Source organism: Sorex araneus, chromosome 1 (genome assembly GCF_027595985.1).
Source record: "Sorex araneus isolate mSorAra2 chromosome 1, mSorAra2.pri, whole genome shotgun sequence".
NCBI classification, from domain to species: domain Eukaryota; kingdom Metazoa; phylum Chordata; class Mammalia; order Eulipotyphla; family Soricidae; genus Sorex; species Sorex araneus.
In genome coordinates, this window is record NC_073302.1 from 145,411,100 (window position 1) to 145,436,892 (window position 25,793).

At 36.4% G+C, this 25,793-nt stretch overlaps 2 protein-coding genes across 7 annotated transcripts in view; one reads left to right on the forward strand and one right to left on the reverse strand.

Annotated features, from left to right (window-relative positions):
* TRAPPC13 (trafficking protein particle complex subunit 13) overlaps positions 1-18,049 on the forward strand; it is a 45,191-nt gene extending 27,142 nt beyond the window's left edge. Inside the window, exons 6-13 of one of the 4 annotated variants that reach the window (XM_004608482.3) lie at positions 574-646; positions 2,278-2,322; positions 6,294-6,311; positions 8,670-8,803; positions 10,714-10,912; positions 12,918-13,018; positions 16,497-16,647; positions 16,764-18,049. In XM_004608482.3, the coding sequence (XP_004608539.2) occupies positions 574-646; positions 2,278-2,322; positions 6,294-6,311; positions 8,670-8,803; positions 10,714-10,912; positions 12,918-13,018; positions 16,497-16,647; positions 16,764-16,871 (829 nt within the window). In that variant the 3' untranslated portion in view covers positions 16,872-18,049. The remainder of the gene's footprint in view (positions 1-573; positions 647-2,277; positions 2,323-6,293; positions 6,312-8,669; positions 8,804-10,713; positions 10,913-12,917; positions 13,019-16,496; positions 16,648-16,763) is intronic. The other 3 variants (XM_004608483.2, XM_004608484.3, XM_055123641.1) reach the window with 3 other exon arrangements.
* The window catches only part of SGTB (small glutamine rich tetratricopeptide repeat co-chaperone beta), a 39,394-nt gene continuing 31,089 nt past the window's right edge, over positions 17,489-25,793 (reverse strand). For 2 of the 3 annotated variants that reach the window (XM_004608485.2, XM_055123642.1), the window contains exons 7-11: positions 25,056-25,194; positions 24,907-24,969; positions 22,741-22,778; positions 22,482-22,565; positions 17,489-21,387 (exon numbers count right to left, since the gene is read on the reverse strand). In XM_004608485.2, coding sequence (XP_004608542.1) covers positions 21,276-21,387; positions 22,482-22,565; positions 22,741-22,778; positions 24,907-24,969; positions 25,056-25,194 — 436 coding nt within the window. In that variant the 3' untranslated portion in view covers positions 17,489-21,275. The remainder of the gene's footprint in view (positions 21,388-22,481; positions 22,566-22,740; positions 22,779-24,906; positions 24,970-25,055; positions 25,195-25,793) is intronic. The other variant, XM_055123644.1, reaches the window with a different exon arrangement.

Below are 25,793 nucleotides of genomic sequence, written 5' to 3' on the forward strand. Positions count from 1 at the left end.
TCCATTCTGAGCCTGAGAGATTCTGCAGGATTTAAGGCACTTGCCTTGCCTCTCACTGACCCTGCTTCAGTCTCTCTGGCACCATATACGGGGTCTCTGAGTTCCTCTCTCCAGCAAGTCAACATTCTGAATTTTCTTCCCTCTAATTTATATGAACCTATTTCTCATATGAAATTATTTATCCAAGGAATTATTTTGAAATATATTTTGCTTGTTGAAAGAAAAGTTTCCTGGCTTCCTGCTCCCAAATATTTTTCTCATTTTACTAATTCGAGTTTTTGACTATTTAGGGGAGAGCAGTGGTTGGGAGGTGCTCCCAGCTATGTGCTGGAGTTCAGCCAAATGCAAGGCAAGCGCCTTAACCCCTGTACTATCTCTTTGGCTCTTATTTTTGTAATTACATTGTGTATATACTGGAACTTTATTCTCTGATTCAGGCTCATTTGGCTATATTTTTACATCAATGGCATAACTATTTTCCAAATTTGTTTATAAGATTGAGATATATTGGATTACTATTAAGAAACATAATTTAAAATGATCCCAAATCATTAAGACATCTTTCTATTTCAGCTTGGTGTGTGCAGTGAGTTATACAACTCAGGGTGGAGAAAAAATGTACTTTAGAAAATTCTTCAAATTTCAGGTAATGAATGTGATAGTGGTAAATTACTTTTGGATATCTCCTGTACCACACACCCACTGAAAAGTGTAAAGCTTTTCTCCTTTATCTGCATGGAAATCAGGCTACAAATAAAGCAAATACTGTGTTATTTTTGTTTTGTCATGTAATTAGCAACAAATTGCCAGGATAATGTTTCTGTATTGAAATTCGAAGCTTTTTAGCAGAAAATGTTTGTTTTATTGTTGACACATAGCCTAAAAGAAGGAATGAATGTAAAGTTTAGATTAAAATAAGTTTAATTATTATTATTAGATTTCTAAACAAATATTTATAAATTATTTATTTGTTCCAGGCTTCCTGAGTTACAGGGATTGTAGTGAGGATTGTATTTAGGTCACAGTTTTCAAAGTACATTGTCTAAAATAGCTAAAAAGTTACTGGTTTAACACATAAAATAGGTATGCGGGTGGGGAGATGAGATTATCATGTATTTATCTAAATATAGTTCTGTGTATGATGATATTGGCGGGGGATGGGGTGGCACCTGTGTATGATGGTATATTGGCCAGGGGATGGGACACCCCATTGTGCCCGCAGTTTATTCTGGCTCTGTGCACAGGGATCACTTCTAGCAGTATTCAGGGGGATCATATGGGATGCCAGGGACTAAAGCAGGTTGGCTACGTACTCAAAGCAAAGTCCTACCCACCGTCTTATTGCTTCGGGTATACATATGTATTATATATATATATAGTGTGTATGTATGTTTGTATGCATAATATATATGTATGTATATATACATATATATAGTCTATATTCCTTTTTATTCCTCTGTAAGTGGAAGATACGGCATTATCAATAGGGAAAGAAAAAAATTATTTTTGCTTTGCTATATCTCTTATTTGTTTAAGATTTTGCAATCCTTTTGTTTTGGAACCACCCCCAGTGGTGGTCAGGGTTTACAAGCTTACTCAGAATTTACTCCTGACTCTGTGTTCAGAGTTCATTCCTGGCAAGATTCTGGAGACTACCTGGTGTGCTGGAGAGCAAGCCCAGGTCAGCAGTATGCAAGACAAGTGCCCTGTCATCTGCTGAATTTTCTCTCCCCACTGCCAACCTTTTAAAAGAATAAGTAAAAGGTTTTTCAATTACTTTGAAAAGCCATTTTTTTGTGAAATACACATATTGAAAAATATAGAAAATTTATATATTTAGTTTAGCAAATTGAAGTAAACATTCACTAAACTCATCAAGACATTAAGGTTGCAGGGCTGGATCGATAGCACAGCGGGTAGGGCGTTTGCCTTGCACTCGGCCAACCCAGTTTTGATTCCCAGCACCCCATATGGTTCCCCAAGCACCGCCAGGAGTAATTCCTGAGTGCATGAGCCAGGAGTAACCCCTGTGCATCGCCGGGTGTGACCCAAAAGGCAAAAAAAAAAAAAAAGACATTAAGGTTGCCTTTTTTTAATTAATACATTTTTCTCTCTCTCTGATTTTGCAATAGTAACATACACACATTGGGAGAGTCTTATAATTAAAATTGTGGAAATGCCATTGGCAAATTTAAGCTTATGAGTTGAAAGAATAAAATAAAAATAATTGGTCAGATGATAAGTCTCTTCTCTGATTGACAAACTTTATTCAACTAGGTTCTCAAACCACTGGATGTGAAAACCAAATTTTACAATGCAGAGGTAAGTCTTGAATACTTAATGAGATTTTAGATAAAATCTTATTTGACTAAAATTCTGATGCATTATATTTCTTTTTCATACTGAAATAAGTTGGTGATAGAGCTTTGAATTGCTTTATGAAAAATGAATATAAGGTCTAATCAAAGTGAATAGTTTCATTGTAGCTCTCTTTAATCAGCTGTTCTCAATTATGTGGAGTCAGTATACTTTGATTTTTTATTCTGTGTTAATTTTGTGAGGCATTCACTCCCTTTCATTAAATGATTGTCCTATAAACACATGTAATTGTTTTACCATCTAAAAATATCTGGTGACTATTTGCAGTGTAGTCTTATCACAAAAAATGCTGAATTGCTAACCTTAACCCCACAAAAATATTCGATATTCATATAGGAAAATATTGACAAATAAAACTCAGCACATTAAATTTTTTTTTGTCAGAAATTAGTGTACTAGCTGGAATTTGGATTACTGAGTTTAGTGAAGAATTTGAAATGTTTCTTGGGACAAACAAGTTTGGCAAGAATTTGCAGAAAAATAATTTTTTAAATACAGGGTTATCTGTTTTCTGTGCTAATAAGAGATAAAATAAAATTTTTTATGTAAGGAACATTGTTTCTTGAATTTTTATTTTACAAAATTTTACTTTATCCTGACTTCTGAATTTCAAACATAACAGATTTCATGGTGAGTTTGATAACACCTAAGTCTTGTGTTTTATAGTGATACTTAAATACAAAAATACTCAAATACAGTCTTTCATAATGAAAATTACCTATTTATTATTCTACTATCAAACAGTTATCAGAAATTATCAATCACATGTTAAATTTGATGTATTTTACCTTCAGAATCTGAGCTTTTACTTTGTAAAACTTTGTACAACAAACTTTGTACTACATCTGGAATTAGTATGATGTTTAAAATGAGGCACATGAACAAGCCAAAGGTCATTGGAAGAAAAGGGAAAAGTTTTTAAAAATAACAAAATTACATACTATATGGTGAGTCTAAAAAGAATGCTATGAAAAGATGTGCTTGTAGGTACTCTGAAGATGAGATTTTAGAGTAGTGTGAAGAAAGTTCTTGGAAGAGAAGAATTGGAGCTGAATCTGTAAGGAATGGATATTGAAAATATCCAAATGTCAGAGAATAAAAGCATTCCAAGCAGAGTTGCAGATGCATGTGGAATATTGAGTACATGTGAGAAGCATATGTATTTGTTGGAAGGATATAATCTCATCAAGATGATTTCTAGATGATTAAAGAGTTGATGTTTATTTGATGAGTGGTGAGGGTGTTGAAATACCACATTTATCACTCTTTTTGTATTTGTTACTGAGGAGAGCTCGGCAAGCTCCCAAGAGTATCTCACCCGCACGGCAGAGCCTGGCAAGCTACCCGTGGCGTATTCGATATGCCAAAAACAGTAACAAGTCTCACAATGGAGACGTTACTGGTGCCTGCTCGAGCAAATCGATGAGCAACAGGATGACAGTGATGCAGTGATATATTATAGTTATTCAGCTCAGTAAATTTTAAATTGTTTTAGTGTTTGGAAAAGATTTGTTCACAGTATGAGGGGATACTGTAATTTAGTCTGTGAAATAAGTCACAAAATTAAAATAAATGGGGCTGTAAGTAGATCTTTACCCCCTATAATTGACTCCTAAGGAGGCATATATTAATGTGGTAGATTCTTTTCAAGTTTTATGATATTAATATTTATAAATATTTGCAAATAGTTTTTTAATTGGTAGCAATTTCATAACATACACTCCCAAAGGGGGGAAAATCCCACCATTCCACCACACCAAAAAGTAATTAATTTTTCATTCATCCACATTCATTCTCAAGCTTTACTTTTGTATATAATATTCTGTTTTTAAGAATAACATTTTTGTTTACTGCCCTTCAGACATAATTTTTAATCTAAACTTTGCAAACACACCTCAGCTAAAAAAAACTCAGTAAAATTCTGAACTCTTAAAAAATATATCTTTTAAAGCAGGAGAGAAAAAATAGAGTTTAGGGTCTCTAAGATATTTCTATCAACCTGTTGGGTAAATAAATACTGTTCAATCTGTAGAATGAGAGTTTCCTGTTGCTCTCAACTAGGAAACTCAAGGAGATTGTGGTGTTAGTAAACCATTGTAATAGTAGGTCTGCTTTGTGCCTTAGTGCTTGCTCAAAAGCTATTATTGGCCCCACTTTGCCTCAAACATGTATTATTGTACTGTTTCTAATAATTAGAGCAATGTATAAATGACAGAAAACAAATTTAACAAAGAATTTATTGTAGTCTTCTTAAATAAGAAACCCTTGCCTAAAGGTGGGTCACATTAGAAGCTAGGGTTCAAGCACTTTTCTGTTTTCTTTTGGGGCCACACCTGGTGGTACTTAGAAGTTTCAGCTCTGGGGCCGGAGCGATAGCACAGCAGGTAGGGCGTTTGCCTTGCACGCGGCTGACCCGGGTTCGATCCCCGGCATCCCATATGGTCCCCCAAGCACTGCCAGGAGTAATTCCTGAGTGCAAAACCAGGAGTAACCCCTGAGCATCGCTGGGTGTGACCCAAAAAGCAAAAAAAAAAAAAAGAAGTTTCAGCTCTGTGTTGAGGGTGGGGAGGGAGATATTGCTCCTTCCTGTGCTCAGGGGACGATGTGCTAGGATTGAACCCAGGCCTTGAACCTGGGTTCTTACATGCAAAGTGTGTGCTCAGCCCATTAAACTATGTCACCAACCCGGAATTCAAAAGTTTAGTCAGCTACTGGGTATGTTCCATGCCAGATACTGAAGAATAAGAACTGGTGGAGGAGACTGTTGCCACATATTTACACCATAAGCATCTCTCCACTGGATACTTACACTCTAAGGATGTACACTGAGTACTTCTCTGGAAACATAGCTGGAAAATTACTTCCACGTATGTTTCATAAAAGAGGTAGCTAGGCTGGGAGAGAGTTCAAGCGGTAGGGCACATGCTAGTTTGTGCGAGTCCCGAAGTTTGCACTGTGTAACTCCCAGACACCACCAGTATAGTCCTGGTAACGTCCATCCACTGCTGGGTGTGACTAGTGGCCCCCAAGTACCGCCAGCCATGCAAGTTGGATTGTGTCAGGAGTGACCCCAGGTGCAGACACTACCTTAATGCGGTCCCTGTTTAATAAAAAGAAAAACTAAAAATGGAATGATTGAGGTGGCCCTTGATAAGTAGTTTTAGAAATACAGACAGGAAAAGACTATAAAATCTATTAACAAGAAGAGAGCACAGTTGTTTGAAATATTATTTTATCTAGCCCAGAATTCCAGTCTGCTGTTGATCTCAACTAGGAAACTCAAGAAGATTGTAGACGTAGGGTGAGGAGCATATTTTCTGACAAGGGCCATTTGGGTATTTGTTACATTTGCAGCCATACAATACAGGCAGACAAGCTTCGGGCAGCCAGGAAACCTATGTGTTTGTTCCTTTATGTACCAGGGCCAGACTATATGGTCCACAGGCTGGACATCCAACACCCCTGCCCTAGAGAATGATCCAACTCTGATCACCATTGAAAAGGGGGGCTCCATTCAATAAATTTCAGAGAAGTTGTACAGTCTGTCTATTCTGAAGGCATAGTATATGCCCACTCTAAAGAATCTGTGTGGAATGACAGTGTACGTAGAAAGCTTACAGAGCCAGACCTCTCTCCCTTCAGATGTAACCTTTGAATATTTGCTTCTGTTTAAGTATTTATCTATAATGTTCTTCTCTGTTCATTTAACCTTAGCAGTTTCACCTTCTTAGAAAAAAATGATTTATCATATTTTCATGTTGCTTTCTGTTTACCTTCTTGTTTTACTAAAAATGCTGTCTTGTTTAGTTAATTAAAAAAATGCAGAAATGCATTTTATTTTAAAGTTAGTTGTTCTTTTTCTTTAACATTTAATTCTGATTTTTCTAATTTTTCTTTTTTTATTTTTCCATTAGAGTGACCTCAGTTCTGTGGTAATTTGATTTTTTATTATAAATTTATATGCTTTTCTTACCACTTTTGTACTGTCTGCCTAATTAAACTCTCTATAAAACATAGTGGAAAAAAAAAGTTAGTTGTGAATACCAGCTATTTGGCTTCAAAAGAATGTATATAATTTGTACTTTTTGTATTCTCTAGTATTGTGAGAAAAAGCAAAAAATCAATGGCTAAAGTGTCAAATTGAAATTATTTATTTTAGTGTTCTTTTCACATTATTGTTTTTTAGGTTTTTCTAAAGAGAGACCTGTTAGAATTTCAACGTTGTGCAATAAAATGCCCTACTGGACTTAAGTTCTTTGAATAAACTAACTCTTTGAAATTCATCTTTAAATGCACAGCAGTTTTAGTTTCAAGTCTAGGTCAAGTGTAAAGATGGCACTTTGGCAACAGTAGTCAGAAGAAAATCAATTTTTCCCAAGTTGGGTAGAATCATATTTTCAAATTTCTCTTTAAACTAAGCATTTATTTATAATACACATCCATGTAATAGCCTCATTGTCTTAACACTGAACCCCGTAATTTTTCAAATGTCAAATTACTTTGTACTAACTGTTCAAACTAACTTAATTTTCCATTATGTTGCTTGTTTTTCTTTCATTTTATCTGTCTAAGCTCTTCTTAAATTTATGCAGAAAATTAAATTTTTTAATTGGAATGTGGGTGTATGGTTTTTTATTTTTAAAGCAATGGATTGATGGGATATACTTTTTTTGAGAAAAAGGGAACAAAATAATGCCCTCATGTTGTTATAAACTGATAAATAATTGCATTTCTATTTTCATCTGAGCACATGCCTAGGACTATCTATTTTAGCTTATTATATGTTAAATTATCTTTTTACAAAGTATGTCCTTTTACTTGGATTTGGCATTTATTTAAAAAGTTTATCAATGCCAGTATTAGTATTTGGTCATAGTTTATTTTGTTTGATTCTGTATATTACTTTGAAACTTTTGAACAGACTGAATCTTGCATACCCTCAGCATATAATGTTTTATATAGATTTGTATTAAAATCATAGTGCCCCCTTATCTACTGAGATACATTACCCCCAGTGCATGCCTGCAACTTTAGGTGGTAGTGAATCCCAAATACTACTTTCACATACATACATGACAAAGTTTGTTTTTAAATTTGATATAATAAGAGAGTAATAATTATAGCTAATAATGTGGAGAAAAAATAAGGCTAAGTAAAGCTCCAGTGGAAGAACACATGCCTGTCAATCATGCAGAATGATCATGATCTACAGCACTACATGGTACCCCATTAGCACTACTGGGTGTGGTCCTAGTGGATCTCGAGCACAGAATGGCCGATGTTTCGTAAATAGAACAGTTTTGATAATAAAAGTTACATAAATGTGCTCTGTTTCTCAAAATGCCTCATTGTACATAATACTTTTGGACTGCAGTACACTGCAGGTAAACTGAACAAGAAAAGTAAAACAGGTTAAAGGAGTGACTACTGTTTTCACACAAAAATAATGATCAAATTGTATTAAAAGGATGTTTAGCATAGTCAAGAAATAAAAGTTTATATAAAAGTACAGATGTACAGGGACCAAAGTGATAGTACAGTTTTGCCTTGTATGAGGTTGACTCGGGTTCAATCTGCAGCACATATGGACCTCCACGCCCACCAAGAGTGATCCTTTAGTGCAGATCCAGGAGTAAGCCCTGGGCACCAGCAGGTGTGGCCCCAAAAGCAAACGAACCCCAAAAAGTTAAATCCTGGGGCCAGAGTCATAGCACTTAACTTGCATGCAGCCAACTCCAGTTCAATTTTCCAGAAGTGACAAGTAATCCTTGAACACTACTAGGTGTGACCCAGATTTCCTGTCTGCCTCAAAAAAATTAGATTATTTATAATAATAGCGGTCCCTAAATATTTAAATTGAAATAATGTGATAATAGAAGTGTATTATGCTGTAATGTCTATAATGAAGGCAAAATAATATCGTGGAACTGATTGGTGCACAGATATAGTCATCACACAGAATCACATTTTAACATTTTTATGACTTACTAGAAGATTGGGGTATTTCTGAGTGGATTCTAGTTAAAAAATATTCGTGTATATTAATACAAAAACTATTCTCATTATCCCCCATCCATTGTTTGACATGTTTATCAGTTGACTAACACTTGACTTTGCCCCGTTAAATTATGTTAGGGTGAAGATTTCTTACATTAATTATGGCAACTTTGATTTGCAGGCATGAACTAATCACATTTGTGGTTAATATATATTTTCATGTAGCTATTTTTCTTAAGGTAAATATTGGTAAATACTATCACTCTTTGGTGGATTTTTTTTCATATCTTCAGACTGATGAAGTGTTTCTGGAAGCCCAGATTCAGAATATTACAACCTCACCAATGTTCATGGAGAAAGTTTCATTGGAACCATCAATAATGTACAATGTAGCAGAATTAAATTCAGTCAACCAAGCTGGAAAATGGTAAATATGAATTATGAAGTATTTGTTCATATTTTGAAAGGTACAGTACATTCCATTCTAGAGCTTAATTATTAGAAAACATTTTATCTCTGGGGCTAGAGAGAGAGGTTAATGGTCTGGAGCATGGAGCTTTGCATAAAGGTAGTCCCCTGGGTACTTGCAGGAGTAACCTTGAACACCTCCAAGTGTGGCCTCCAAATCAAAAAGCAAACCAGTTTTCTCAGCAAGGAGTTCCCATGCACACTGTTCTTTATTATTTACATGTTACTTTTGGAGTAAAATCAATAGTTTACATGATGGCTTGTTCTGTATTGTATATATATCTGTCAGACATGCATCTATCTTGCATTAATATATTATGCAGAATCATTTAATTGCCCCTGAATGACTCTTGTGCTCACCTCTTTATATGGTCCTCCATATAAAAATAAAAGTACTAGCCATTTACATTTTGTTCAGTCAAAGCACTTGTTCTTTTAATTTTCAAAATGTTTCAGCAGGGTAAATATGGACTCTCACCCTTATCATGCAAATGTTAACACTGAAGCATCAAAGCAATGAACAAGATGTTCTAGTGGGATGAGTTTTAAAAGAAATATTTTCTCCAGTAGTCTCTTATCTGGGCATAGAAATATATGTATACACACACACACACACACACACACACACACACACACACATACACACACACACACACACATAAAGTGAAAACCATCTCTTTCTGTAGGTAAAAGAGGAAAAATAGGGGACTGGAGTGATAGCACAGTGGGGAGGGCGTTTGCCTTGCATGCGGCCAACCGGGGTTCTATTCCCAGCATCCCATATGGTCCCCTGAGCACTACCAGGGGTAATTTCTGAGTGCAGAGCCAGGAGTAACCCCTGTGCATCGCCTGTGTGACCCAAAAAGCCAAAAGAAAAAAAAGAGGAAAAATAAACAAATCCAAGGTTGACAATGTGAATAAGAAGGAAAAAGCTGAAAAAATAACCTAATTTACTTTTTTTTTTATCATATTACGATGGTTAGATACCAAAAAGTTCATAACCTCCCATACACTCCCTCACTGAGGAAAACATTGAGGAAAACATGTCATTCATTTTCATTTTTAGTTCATTTTTTTAAATGACTTGTTTAAATAGATGTTTCTTTTTATTCTAAACTTTTGGGGGAGGTAATTTTAGATAAAGGGGACAGGGTTCTTGGGGCCCTGGTGTTTTTTTAGAGTTTAACATAGATTTGAAATCAGTATATAGGTGTCAGGTGCATTTTATAGCACTACAGTTTGACATTTGTATATACTGTAAGCACCACTAAAAATTTCAAAGGCTAAGTCAGGGATGGAGTATCTGTCTTGTATATTTGATTTTGTTTTGTTTTGTTTTGTGCCACACTTGGGTGATGCTAAAGGCTTATTCCTGCTTCTATGCCCAGGGATTGCTCCTACTGGGCTCAGGGGACCATATGTGGTGCCAGGGATTGAACCCTAGTCAGCTGCACATAAGTTAACTGTCCCACCCACTCCAGCCTCTACTTTGTATATTTGAGACCCTGGGTTTGATTTCTGGTACTGCAAAGTGAAAGTTTGCCTTCCAGCCACCACCATGCAGTTGATTCCCCTTATCAATTTACCCTCCACTTTAAGATTCTAATCTTTTCTGCCTTTCTCAGATGATTGATGGATGTACTATTGTTTTTTGTCATAAAGAACCTAAAGATTTTTCTTAGCAACTGAAAAAAAATTTTTTTGAAATATGCTTAGTCCTTTTCCTTTATTTTGGAATCACCAACATGTTCTGAACTAGATTTTAGATAATAAATCATTCAGTTCCCATCCAAATAATCCATTTATAGCCATGGTGTTTCCTTCACAAGATGCTAGAGGACTTTCCCTTTTTCTCTCCACCCCTCTCAGCATAACTACATTTGGGTCCAGAACATATCTGCAGCCAATGGATACACGCCAGTACTTGTACTGCCTAAAGCCCAAGAAGGAGTTTGCAGAAAAAGCAGGCATCATTAAGGGAGTTACAGTAATTGGAAAATTGGACATTGTATGGAAAACAAATCTAGGCGAAAGAGGAAGATTACAGACCAGCCAACTTCAAAGAATGGTAAGTGTGAAGAAAACTTCATCTGCAGTTTTAGCATGAAAGAGTATGATAGTTAGAATAACTTGAATTTACCTAGTTTTATCACTGAAAATCAGAGCATGTAAAATGAATTAGTGTTACTGGAGGATAAGAGATAAAAGAGTAATAATTGAACTGATCTGTGGGTATAAAAATTGATATTTCTACCTAGAAGTGAATGAAAACTGTTGAACTCTTACCTTATCTTCAATACGCAGGGTTTTTTTAACTATACAAAGAGATATTAAAATAAGTTTATCCTTTGTTTCTTCCTATATAATTCATGCTCACTGTTCCTCCCAACTTCCAGTGTATTAAAGTTTTCTTTTCTTTTTTCTTTTTTTTTTTTGAACTAAACAGATTTTATTTGGAGAGTTTTTAGAAGGGAAGGAGGAAGAGAAAAGTGGGAGAGAGTGGAGGGTAAGAGAGACAGAGTAATGTGCTCAAGAGAGAACATTACTTGTGTGTAGTAATGAGAGAGCCCCTACACACATCCCAGCATTAGATAGGAAAGCATAAAAGTGCACATCTCAAGAAGGGAGATGCGGGCAACACATGGGCTCAGGCACCACCTGTGCACGGCCATGCGGGCACAAGCAGCCACAGGCTCAGGCAGCATATGCACTAAAGTTTTCTTTTTGCAATGTCCTAAACCCTGACTTTCTCATTTATTCACTCATTTATTCAAGTTTTTACCCTTTAAAGGATGTTTAAAGTCTGAGTTATCTGAAACTCAGAAAGTGAATCCCACTAAACTTTTCAGGTAAGTATTGGTTGTATAGATTTTAAAATACAGCAGTTAGCTATCATTCTACCATGACTTATTCTAAAACCTGATGTTTCTATCGCCCATCCCTGTGCATATTTCTTGTCTTTTTTCTTTTTTCTTTTTTTTTTTTTTGGTGGTGATGGGGGAAGGGTAAGAGAGGACCATACCTGGTGATGCTCAGGGTTTACTCCTGAGTCTGCATTTAGGAATCACTCCTGGTGGGTGCCTTACCTGCTATACTATCTCTAGCCCCTGTCCATATTTCTTGTGAACAAACAAAATTTTCTTTTTCTTTTTTTTTTTAAAAATCTTTTTTGGAACCATATTCAGCACTGCTCAAGGGCTAGTCCTGGATCTGTACCCAGGAGTTGCTCCCAGTGATGCTTGGGGTACCAACCACGTGGTGTCAGGAATTGAACCTCCTGCATGCAAACCATATGCCCATGCAGCTGTTATGCTTTCTGTCTTATTCAAGACAGAAATATCACTCCTGATGGGCCAATGGGTATCATGTGTGCCAGTGCAAAATAAACACCTTACCTGCTGCTGGACTGTCACTCCAGCTCCTGAAATCTATTTCTTACTTATAGGGATTCTTATATGAATCTTATAGATTCATCTTAACTTTACTGAACATGGAGACATGGAGTAATTATAGCAAAAGTAAAAATAAAAACAGTATCTGTAGTATTATTCTGAAGGTAGTAGCATTAAAAGAAGTTAGCATCAAGAATGGCAGAAGGTAGAACCAGAGAGAGTACAGCAGGTAAGGTGCCTACCTTGCATGCGGCTGACCCGGGTTCAATCTCTAGTATCACATGTACCCCAGTGCCCCAAGTCCCTCCAGGAGTGATTCATGAGCACCATAGGATATGGCCCTAAAGCCAAACAAAAAAGAATGGCAGAGAGACCAGAGTAATAGGACAGGAGATAAAGTGTTTACCTTGCATGTCCCTACCCAGGTTCAGTCCCCAACACTATATATGGTCTTCTGAGAACTGCCAGGAGTGAGCCCTGAACACAGAGCTAGGTGTTGCCCAAAAACAAACAAAGAAACACAACAATAAAGAGGAAGAACGACAGAAAAATAAGCATCTTCTTAGAACAGTAGCTTGGATACTTAACAGTTGTTGAGAGGATATGTTGGTATGGTACCTTCGTTAAAATGGAAAAAATTTTGTAAGAGATGCATGTTTATTGTGTTGCTTTTTCTCATAGGCTCCAGGTTATGGCGATGTCAGATTGTCTCTGGAGGCAATTCCAGATACTGTAAATCTAGAAGAACCTTTTCATATTACCTGTAAAATAACAAACTGCAGGTAATGTCAGTGCTGTGGATTTTCTCCTCACCTATCTATAAGAAAATTTTAAATTCTTCGAAAGATGCTGTCTCCTTTTAAGTTTCCCTGTGACATACAGCCCTAGTTATATTGAAGTTGACTGCTATAAAGGTCTTCATCTTGTCGCTGTGTATTACATCGTACTGTATGTTCTGGTTTTATTTCATGCAGCATGCCCTAGAGACTGTTATTAATTGCCTACGTTCTGTGAGGGGGCCGGAGGGAAGCTAATTCAAGGGCCTTTTCAGCCTCAGAGAATTAGAAAGATAGGGCCAGAATTTGAAACCATGTGAATATGACTTGAGAGTTCATGTTCTTTTCCATGTTTACATTTCCTCCACATTTCAGATAGTGAAGAATGTTCTCAGGTGAAGAACAAAATTTAGGTATGATCATTTAATTGTTGCAGTTGGGCTGGAGATAGGATGGTGGAAAGCCTTGCATGTGGCTAAATCGGATTTGATCCTCAGCACTGCATATGGTCACTTTAGCAATACCAGAAGGAAGCCCAGGTGTGACTCACAAACAAACAAAAGGTTAAATTGACTATTAATATGCAGAACAATACAGATTGGAAAACAATGCTTTGATAATAGGGTATAATCTAGCTAGTGAGGATTAAAGAACGCAAGGCTTTCAATGCTTTAAAAAAGACAAAACTATAATGCCATTTCTGTCACTTTACTACTACTTGTATTACTCCTTAATATTTATTATCTAGGCCATTTTGATACAGTTGTAGTGATGAATTCCAGCCCTCATAATCTGAATGTAAAATATTTAAAAACTCCATCTCCAGTCTAACTTTATTATTAGGAAAACACAGGAAATGCATTCATCATTTTAAAAATTTAAGTAGTTCTCTAAAAAGAGACCTAAACAGTCCCATTTTAGTTATTAAATAAAAATTTATCACAAGTCATTTATTTGTGATAGCAGATTTCAGTATAGTTTCTTCTTTCTTTCTTTGGGTGGGGGAAGGTGGTTGGGATTATCCCTGGATGTGTTCAGGGCTTATGCTGGTGGTTTTCCGCTCAGGAGGCCTTATGTGGTATCAGGGATCAAACCAAGTTCAGCCACATCCAAAGCAAGTGCCTTACCTCACTGCCCCCCACCCTCTCCATGCTATCTCTCTGGCCCAAAATATTAGTATAAATGCTGTCTGCAACATCATAGGCACCAGGAAAGTAATACACACAAGGAAGAAACACTGAGTATGGAGAGTGTGCATTTAGACTTTTTAATTGTAATTTAAGTCACATGGCTACTATTGTGAAGTGTTACACATGCGTTAATATGTATTTTTTGATGTACCATGTTACTGCACTATCACCACTGCTGTCCTGAGTCTAGTCCACTCTTCCATTCAACCTCGGGACTTAGTAATCCTGATTTTGCAAAGGCCAAGGGTTTTATTTTCCATTCCCTTCATTTGTTTTTCCATATACCATAGACGAGTGAGATCATCCATATTTGTCCTTCTCCCTCTAACTTATTTCACTTAAAATGATGCCCTCCAGTTCCGTCTCACACTGAACTGCAAGGTTTCACCTTTCTTCGAAAGGTGCACAGTAGTCCAATGTGTAAGCATGTTATAGCTTCTTTATTCATTCATGTGCTGTGGACATTTAGGTTATTTCTACATCCTGGTCATTGTACTTGGTGCAGTGGTGTACACAGGTGTGCATGTATCTCTTTGAAGTAATTTTTGTGTTCTTAGGATAGAGGCTAAGAAGTGGTATCACTGAGTTATATGGAAACTTTATTTAAGTTTGGGTTTGTTGTTGGGTTTTTTGTTTTGTTTTGTTTTTGTTTTGTTTTTAATTTAGGCTCCTGGGAGCCAGAGCAATAGTACAGTGTCTATCAGTTACAGTGCCAGGAGTAACCTCTGAGCATCGTCAGGTGTGACCCAAAGAGCAAATAAATAAAAATAAATAAGTCTCCTTACTATTTTCTTAATTTTTTGTTTTGTTTTACGGTTTGGCCCCACACAGGGGCCACAGCAGTGCTCGAGGCTTATTCCTGGCCTTGCACTCAGGGATCACTCCTGGCTCAGGGGACCATATGGGATGTCAGGGATCAAACCTGGGTCAGCTCCGTGCAAGGCAAACTCCTTACCTGCTTTTCTACCATTCTGGAGCCTATTTTCTTGATTTTTAAAAGAAGTTTCCTTACAGTCTGAACCATATGACATTCCCACCAAGTGTGAAGGAGTGTTCCTTACATTTTTAAATTTTTGAGATATAGAAAGTCAGTTATTGTCCATATGCTGATGTGCTATCTTAAAAAGAAAAAAACTTACTTTTAGTGTTTAATTTTGTTGATTAAAAGAGATTTTCTTAAAAAGCACTTCTTAGATTCTCAGCTTACTCATTTATGAAAATCCCTTTCCACAGAAATACATACATATAAAATTAAGTTCTTTTGTTTATTCCTAATGTATGCACAGTATTCCAGCTCACTTCAAATACATTAAAGTTTTCTTGTTTGCAAGTCCTGAATGCTAGGACCTACTACATTAAAACCAGAACTGTGTCAAGTGCATCTGAAGGGTCGAAGTGTCATTGATAGTGGTAAATGGTAAAGCAGGAAACTCATAATAAGTTATGAGTTTTTGGGCTAATTTTTTTTCAATGTTCACACTGTCACTAAAATTTTACTAACATGTTTAAGCCAAGGTGGTAATAATTCTAAGCAGAAGTGGCTCCATATTATCACTGAATAAACCTGCCAGTGTTTGTTGTTGTTGTTTTTTTTTTTTTTTTTTGGCTTTTTGGGTCACACCTGGTAATGCTCAGAGGTTATTCACTCAGGAATTACCATATGGACCATACGGGATGCCAGGGATGGAATCTGGGTTGGCTGCATGCAAGGCAAACACCCTACCCACTGTACAATCGCTCAGCTCCCAGTGTTTGCTTTTTATAAATTGTGTCAGTCATTTTCTACATTTTCTGCACTACAGGAAGATAGTTTAAATAAATAATGAAAGAGCTGAGCCAGGTTTCGTTTATCTCTCCTGAGGACAACCTAACTTGAGTAAGAAGAAGTCACTGTAACAAGATAGGCATCCTGGTTACAGATCAACACCAGAGTGCTAGTGTTTGAACCAAGAGGCCTATATCCAGAAGGGCAGATTAGGCACCTCTACATTTTATTTTTCTGTTTTGGGGGGCATACCCAATGATACTCGGGGGTTACAGCATGTTCTCTTCTCACTATATAATTGCTCTAGCCCAAGAGTCTCTACATTTTAAACCCTAGAATATGCCCTTTCCTTCTGTTTCCCTGATTTCTCTCTTCACTAAAATTTAAAAGAAAAAATCCTTTGCTTTGTATTTGTTTCTGTTTTTTAATTTCTGGATTCCTAGAGAAGAAGTCACTGGTAATATCAGAAGAAATTCATAGCACGTCTATGAAAGGAACAAGATTTATTCCTTTTTTCTGATTCCTCCAGCAGTGAAAGGACCATGGATCTGGTTTTGGAAATGTGCAATACCAATTCTATCCACTGGTGTGGCATTTCCGGAAGACAACTCGGAAAGCTACATCCAAGTTCCTCTCTCTGCCTTGCCCTTACGCTGCTGTCTTCAGTGCAAGGACTGCAAGTATGCATCTCTTTTCAATAATTCTAGTATTCATTAACCCATAGTATATTACACCATATACTCTGTGGTAATAAGCAGTGAGTAAAAATTTGGGCCTATTATTTTTCTCTCAATAGAGCGTTTCCGGCTTACGACTAACAGACACGTTCTTAAAGAGAACATACGAATACGATGACATCGCGCAAGTCTGTGTGGTCTCTTCAGCCGTTAAAGTGGAAGACTGAAGAAAAGTTCCCAATGTTACTATTTTCCTTGAGTTTCACAGAACTTTTGGCATTCTGTCACCTTTGTAAAAAAGACCAAGTCAATAGCAAATATATATATTATTTAAATTTCTTTTCTGTAAAACAAAATATTAAATTTTTTTTTGAAAAGACAAATCTACAGATTTTACCTCATGTGTTCTATGTAAAAGATGTTTATTTTGGTAAGGCCCCTGCAAGGATCTAGAACATTTGGATCTGCAAACTCCATGAAAAGAACCAGATATGAAGTATTTTAGATTTTGCACACCACATGGTTTCTGTCTAAAGCACTCAACTCTGCTGTTGTAGGGAAGAGGAAGCCAGTAACAAAAGGCATGATAGTGTTTATAGAAACGAGGATTTGACCTGCGGGCTAGTTTGCTGACCAGTCTGAAAGAGAAAGCTGTTTCCTAGACTTTTATGTTCTCGTAACATTTTATTTTAGAACTATTTCAGTTAAACCCCTTAGTCAACAACAAAACTTGGACTAGTCCTTGTATGACTAGCAGTATAAATTTTTATAGTTTTCATAATTGCTATGTATTTGTGTACACAGGTCTTAAGCTTCAATTACTGAGAAACATATCAGAGTTGAATTCATTTCTTAGGTTATTTATTTCTCTTGACAACAAAGTCTTACAATTTACCAATTCTCAGCCAAAATGTCTTGTTTTTTTCCATTGGAAAGTAGACTTATAGACATATTTAAAGGATTTCTAGTTCCTGATGATTAATTTGAACTCTAAATCATTTATTAATATCATAAAATTTTCTCTGTGTGTAATCACACTTATTAAGTCAGGAACCAAGTTAAAATAAGAAAATTAAGTTTGTAAGCACTTTGCAACACGAATGTAATAAAAGCTTCAATATTTTGTCAGGAAAACTAAAACTCAAGCTGCTAAAACTCATTTTGATTATTTGAAATTTAAAAAAATACATATGTATAGATATATATATATATAATCCCATAAGTATATGAGTGCATTAAGTCAAATACAAAAATGTTTTTTCCTCAAATACATAATTATTTATTGCCATGACAAATTATTTGACCCAGAATAAAAGCTATAATCCAAATGAGATTTGCCCCTTAAATTGGAGTAATAATTAATGAAATGCCTATGAAAAATAAAGTGCAAACTATAAAACCGAAATCTGCCTTTCTTCCCATAGTTATTTAGATCAATTGGTGAAGACATTGTCACTGCTCTACATTGTGATTATTTTTCAAGTATATTCTCATGACTGAAACTCTGTTTCACTATTTGAAATTTGTTTGTTTTTGGGCCACACACTGTCAGGTTCTTTGTACTCAGGGATCACTCTGGATAAGACTTGGGGACCATATGTGGTGCTAGGGATCGAACTTAGGTTAGCCACCTGCAAGGCAAGCACCCTATCCATGTACTGTCTCTTTGGCCCAAATTTAAATGTAACATATATATAGTAATCACTTAGAATCTGCTAGTTTAATTACAAGTTATCTAAGTTATAATCTAGACACATGTTACTCATACTTTCAAAAGGTTAGATATGCCATCTTAGAAATGATATTAGAAATAAACCATATTATATAAATTATGAACAATTTAGTACATTGAATGTCATTAGGATAAAGAGGACATTTTAAGTTTTACATAGCACAACAGCTATAGCTACTACAGTGAAATGTGATTCTTGGAAGTCAGTCATTTCTAAATGGAATATATATGTCTATATGTATTTACTTTGATGCCTTCTTATTTCTTTACTTAGACTTTATCAGACAATGTTTCAAGTCAGTGTTTGGAGCATACCTTATAATTTTATAATTTTACTAGCACAGTCAACCAAACAAATCCTAAAAAAAAAAGTTTACAAAGCAGTCATTCCAAGTGGCAGAGATTCTTGGGCTAAAAGGATTTGACAAGAATGTAAGTTCAGGTAAGTGAACAGCAATCACCTAAATTGGTTATGGATGGTATATTAGCAGAGAAACAAAGGTGAAACAGAAGAGAAAGAAAGGTGAAATAGAAGAAATTTTTAACTGTAAAATCAAAACATCGTAATTCACGCATCATTTCTCATAATTCTTGGATTTTGGCTACAGAGAAAGGCCTAACTGAGTTGGGAAGTGCTGCCTCTTTTGTTTCCTAAAAGAGATTGTATTGAGTTGCTACTATTTCTCCCTTTTAAGTGTGTGCTCAAATTCAGCATTAAAAGTTCTCTAAACATAGTTTTCTGGAGATATCTAGTTCTTCAGTGAGCCTTGGTAAGTTTGTATCTTAAGGAATGTGTCTTTTTTTGTTTGGGGGTCACACCCAGTGATGCTCAGGGCTTAACTCCTGGCTCTGCTCAGGAATCACTCCTGGCCAGGCCCCTCCGGGACTGATCCCAGGCTGGTTGTGTGAAAGGCAAGCACCCTACTGACTGTACTATCTCTATGGTCCCAAGGAATGTGTCTTTTCTAAGATATTAAAAATATACAGATCTGGAAGTGGTCTTAGTGTTTAATTATTCCTTTAATATCTACAAGGGATACAGTGATAATCATGGGACTTCTGAAGCTGGTGAGTTGTATTTTCTGTTTGCCTAGTCAGTCTGCTAGAGGCTTAATGTTTCTGTTGTTGTTGTTGATTGAAAGTGTTGTTAATGCACTCAAGATAATTAGCCTAGAAACTTATTCTAACTCAACAATGGATAAGAGTGACTATTTTTAATTAAGGATTAACTTTGCTATTTTTTTTCCTGTTCTTCACAGCCATCATTCTCTACAATACTTACACACTAGCAACTAAATTTAACTTAGTGAAAATGTTGGTGAGTTTAAATTAAGGGAATGTAGGAAATTTAATGAAGAGAGCCTAAGATTTAATTCTCATGCATACAGACTGCGCCTAGATTTTTTTTTAGATCTGAGGACAAATGTAATTAGTGTTGTTCTAAATTAGTCATTGAACCTACATCAAAATCACCGTTAGTGCTCTATAAAGTGGTGATTTCTAGGCCTTGTTATAAGTCCTACTAAATAAAAATTGTAGGTTTTTATATTTTGTAACAAATTCCCCAAAGAACTGCTATTATAATCTCATAAAGGAGAAACTGGTCTTTAAACTTGAAGATATGAAGTTGTTCATCTTTTGAGAACAATTATAGCAGGACCCTGATCATCAGTATTACTAATTTAACTTTATGTAACTTTCTTTTTTTTAATTTTTCCACACAGTAGTTGTAAAATCTTTACATGTTTGCCCAACTTTACCAATTTCATAATTAAGAAAGAAACTCAATTTGGAATTAAAATGGTCTCATCTACACTATAGTTAGAACCATCTACTAGTATCTAATGCCACCTCTCTCCACTAATATAATACCTAATTTGAAAATATTTCTAATCCCATGTTGTAAACTGCATCAAATTAAGAGTTAAGCATAAAAGTGACAAGCCAAGCCAAGTAGTGCAGAAGATTACATGAACAAGCATTGTTAGTGATAGAGGCCTTATGTAATTCACACAAATAAGTTTCAAAAAATTAGAATTCATGGGAACATAATTAAATGCCACTTAGGAAATCCTTAATTAGGGCCTAACAGTGGTTTATTTAAATGTAGGCATATTTGCGAGTCTCCATAGTAAGATCACCACTGGGAAAATTGTATTCGCTAAATTGAACAGTTACTCAACTGACTAACCAATACCATTAAGGATTTCTAAATGTATTTTATTATGTACTTAGCATAATTAGCCATGCTAATGTTATCAATAACCAAACTGCAGGCAAGATTAGTAAAGAACTATGCAGAAAGCCTGAGCATACTACCTACTTCATTTCTATACATTCACAGCATCTATTCTTTTCAAAAACACCCCTTGCACCAAATTCTGCCCTCATCAGCTCTGAGATTCCCAAGAACCATCTTAACAAGTATCACTAAAGATGGTATTGGCCCCTCATAGATATTCCTTACTGATAATTCTATCACATCTAACTAAAACCTAAATGACAAATTTCTTCTCTCTGAACTTGCTGCTCAAGGCAAGTAAATTTGTCCACCTATGTCTTTCTTCCTGGCCACGTCCACAGTTCAAAGAAGTTTGCTTAGGGAAATCTGGAGCTAAGAACACTCACTTTACTGTTCAATAAATATACTCTGCTATTAGTCTAATATACAAATATGATGACAAAAGTTTGGAAATGGAAGCCCGTCTGGTGCTATTTGGGCACTTATCAAGGCTACTGGTCATTTACAAAGAAGTCATGTTATGTTGAGTCTGTTTGTGATAAACCTATTATCTAAACAGATTTTCTCTTTAGTTTTTGTTTGTTTTGGCCACTATCTACAGCAAATACTTCAGTGCTATAAACCAACTGTATTCTGTGTAGGGTGTCCAGACCCAAATCAGGAATGTTCTTCAGTACTGCTGCTGAAGGTTCTGCTCCGGATATGATTTCTTAGTTGCTCAATAAGTTCTGGATTCTGCTGCTGTATCTGCTGAGCAAACTGCTGTCCCCTGTGATCAAGAAGCAATAATATGAATTAAGGAATTTCCATTCACACAGTACCCTGCCAAAAAATAATAACTACAAAGTATGTGAATCCTTCTTTTTAGGAAGTAGGGATCTTATTCGTTGATAAACATTTTAGAATGATTTTAGTTTCTGCAAGTTTACCAATATATCCATATAGCATTACTAGAACAGTAGTCTTTATAGAAATATAAAACACCAAGCTAGAAAGTGAAATTCTATTGAAGTTCCCTTGATGAAATTGTTTCATGAAACTCCCCTCTCCCACAATGCTTAACTACCAATAACAAATGACAACAACAACAAAAGTGTATGCCTTTTATTTTAGTATTTGCTTTTACAATCAAGTCTTAATAGTTTCGTATGACATGGATCGCCTTCATTTCAGGTATTTGTAGAAGGCACCTAACAGCTGACTCTTTGTTGTTTTTATTTTTGTTTTGTTTTATTTTAATGGTGCACCTTGCAGCGCTCAGGGATTATTCCTGGCTCTGTACTCAGGGACCACTCCTAGATGTGCTCAGGGACGTTATGCGGTGTCTGGGGTCAAGCCCAAGTAGACAGCATGCAAGGCCTTACTTTCTGTACGGTCTCTGGCCCCAGAGCTTTTTTTTTTTTTCAAGTGAAAGAAATTTAATTCAAATTTCTAAGTGTGTTGTCAGGATTGATGTGGCTATAATCATCTCACTGATTAATCACTCTAAAAATCTTATATTGCCAATGGGATTATACATTATGACCACAAACAAACCAAAGAGATCGTACACGAGCTGGCCTGGATTTGATCCCCAGCACCACATATGTCCCTGAGCCCTTCTGAGTAATTTCTGACTACAGAGCTAGGACTGAGTCCTGAGCACTGCCGGACATGGCCCAAAATATTAAAAAAGAAAAGTTATCTTAAGCAAATAAAGATGGGAAGTAAAATTGATGTGTTCAAGGTAGTGAGATATAGTCATTTTCTCACAGAAAAAGAGTTTTTGAGTAAATGTCTCGCCATAAAGACTGTGTGTGTGTGTGTGTGTGTGTGTGTGTGTGCATGTTTGATCCATTATGTATAGTTTAAGTGAATACTTACGCTTGGATGAGACTGGACAGGTCAGTTAGGCCCCCGACTCCAGCCGCAGGCCCCCCAATGGCATTTGTCATCATTCCAGACATTCTAGAGAAAATAAGAGATGGATCACAGGGATTCACATAAACTGTTACAAATAAAGTAGCAGTCCAGGAAAAGTCAGTTAATTATGCCCATGTTATGTAGGATAATTGGCTGTGAATGTGTCTGACTTTTAAGTTCAATTTGAGTGGCACTCAACAACCTTTTACTGTATACTTACAGTTGCTGAACTTGAGGATTCTGCATTAAACTTGCTGCCTGGAATTTTAAAAAAAAGATGGCAACTATCATTAAAAGAGAGTTGGTATTTAGACATTTTTAACAAATTTGCTTTTTTCTCCATAGGAAAGAAATGAAAGCTAAACCATTAGCAGCATTTTGTAGTTTTATCTATACAAAGTAAACTGGAATGTGAAAAAGAAGAGATTCAGAAAAATGGCATTAAAATTACATTGTAACTATAGAGATATTACAAACAACATAAGGACTACTAACAGCAATAGCTTACACACCACAAAATGTCAGATTAATAAAGCCATAAGGAAAAACAAAAAGTTGGGTGTTCATTTCAATAATTTTCATTTGTGAGGGTCCAATTAAAGAATACTCCAACACAGTGGTCTGTAAGCTTTTTCCCCTGTAGACTGGCACTGGTCAGTGAGCCAATACTGCTTAAAGGATCCAGTGGTGCAGGAGATAAATCCAGGCCTCCTGCATGCGAAGTATGTGCTATCTAACTGAGCTTTCTCCCCACACAACAATTTTTTCAAATGTTACAAAGATATATGTTGGTTGGCTTGTATCTAGAGAACCGAGTAAAATTTGATTAACCCAGTGGTACCAATCCTGAGATACAAAGGGATTATTCGATTAAATTTACAAATAATCATCTTTCTGGTAACAAAAAGCAAATGGAGGCTTTTTCCGGTACTCATTTTTGGCCAGTGATTCTAAAATTAACTGCTGTCTACAATGATTTGAACTGTGTTTCTGGACCTTTTTCTGATCCTGGTCCCCTTCAAACCTTATTCCTTTCTGTGACCCCCTTCTCCAACTGGTTGGCTCCATGTTCTCATTCCAAGGTCCCCATTTACAAGATTTTCACTTGAAACACTCCCCAACGCTGGAAAATAGCCTAAGATAAGAAATGCTGATTTGAACTACCAACTTGAAACTGCCAATTGCTACAAACCTGCCAATGGTTCAAACACTTCTTTCTTTCATTGGGAACAAGTTGTCTCTGTATTTCAATTAAACTGGAGATTTTTCTTCTCCTTTTTTTGTTTTTCTTTTTGGGTCACACTAGCAATGCTTAGGTTTCACACCTGGCAGGCTCAGGTGACCGTATGGGATGCCAAGGATAGAGCCTGAGTCAGCCCACATGCAGGGCAAGTGTGCACTGCCATTGTACTATCCTCCAGTGCCCTAAGTACATGCTTTTTATGGGGAAACCTGGGTTTGATCCCAGCCCCATATATGGTGCCTAAGTAAACCTAGGTGAAATTCCTGATTACAGAGCCAGAAATAGCCCCTGAACACTATCAGGTATGGCCCCCAAAAACAAAAAAAAAGAAGCTTAGTATTCCAAAAGAGTAGCCATTGGTGTAATGGGTCTCAACCAGAAGTATAAAATCACCCAGGACCCAAGGGATCTTTATAAGCCCAGGTGACTTTCTGATCTACCACATTAGAGTTTCCACATATGGGAGCAAGGCATGAGTGTTTTCAAAATGGTCCAAAGATTTTTCTATAGGTCTGAAAGGATGGAATACATATATTTAAGGAGGATTCTAAAAGGTCAAATAAACTAAGAGAAAGGAAGCAGATAGTGTGAAGAGCTGAGCTGGGGGAACCACAATAACCAAAATCTTCACACCTCAGTTATTAGGTATCTTCCTAGGGTCTCATGGATGGAAGAGAGTAGTTTTTAATCATTTGTAAATTTTCAGATCCGTTTGCCAGTGCTGATGAAAAAGACAGTTCTCTCCTAGAAAAAGACATGTGCATACAAAATTTTATATAGAATTTTGGGTCATTCATAGGCTTCCTGATGTCCCATCAATGGTCTTTCACAAAATTAGGAACCTCAGCCTAGGTGTAGAGAGAGAGAGTGTGTACAGGGTTTAAGGCACATGCCTTGTATTCACTGACCCCATCAGTGCCCTTGCTAGGAGGAACCCAGGTCTCTTGAGCACAGCTTCAGAAACTTTCTCCCCAATAAGAAATGCCTTAGCTCTTAGCTAATGCCTTACCTCTAATAATAATATAATTATTTCTATGCTATTACTACCACCACCAGACAAGCTCCTGTATTTGTCTCTAAAGTTTTGCAATAACATAGCTCCATAGAAAAAGAGCTACAGAAGAGAAAAGAAAATATACTTACCATACTAATGAAAGCTGGGTTATTTATTAAACTAGCCATGTCAAAGCTTAATCCAGTTCCTGTCTGCAAAAAAAATAAAATAAAAATTAACTACAACAGTTCTATTACCATTAATTGTGGCTTAACTTATATGGCACTAATAAACTTACAGGACTTGATACCTCTCTTAACTTTTGTTCTGCTATTTTCAAATTTGATTTATAGGAATCATTTTCAGGATCAAGATCTAATGCCTTCTGATAACTTGTAACTGCTTCTTCGAATTTATTCATAGCTGTGAGGGCCAAACTGCAGAGGATTAAGAGTGGAAAAGATACATGATTAAAGAACAAGAGGTTACAAGCACAATCGTCAATGCTGGGATTCCGTTCTAATTCACATTACATACAACTGCTTTGTTGCATCATAGCTTCAGACTCCAAATTGCGTTAAATCCAGACACTCCCCTTGGCATGATGACAACTGCAGGTGTTCAATATGAATCCTGAGGAGCTGGAGCAATGTACAGAGGGCACTTGCCTTGCATGCGGTCCCAGGGTTGGATCCCTGGCACCCATAGAGTCTCTGAGCCCTTCAGAAGTGGTCCCTGAGCACAAAGCCAGGAGTAAGCCCTGAACACAGCTGGGTGTAGCCTAAAAACTACATGCATAATATAAATATATGGTATTTATATAAATAAATCTGCCTGCTGTTCAATTTAATTTTTAATTCTTTGGTTTTAGGGCCAGACCTGGGTGTGCTCAGGGATTATCCCTGACTCTGCGCTCAGGAATCATTCCTGGTGGGCTTGAAGGACCATATGGGATACCAGGGGTCCACCCGGGCTGCTGCATGTTAGGCAAGCACCCCCTAACGTGATTAATCAATAATCACTATTTACTGCTGCC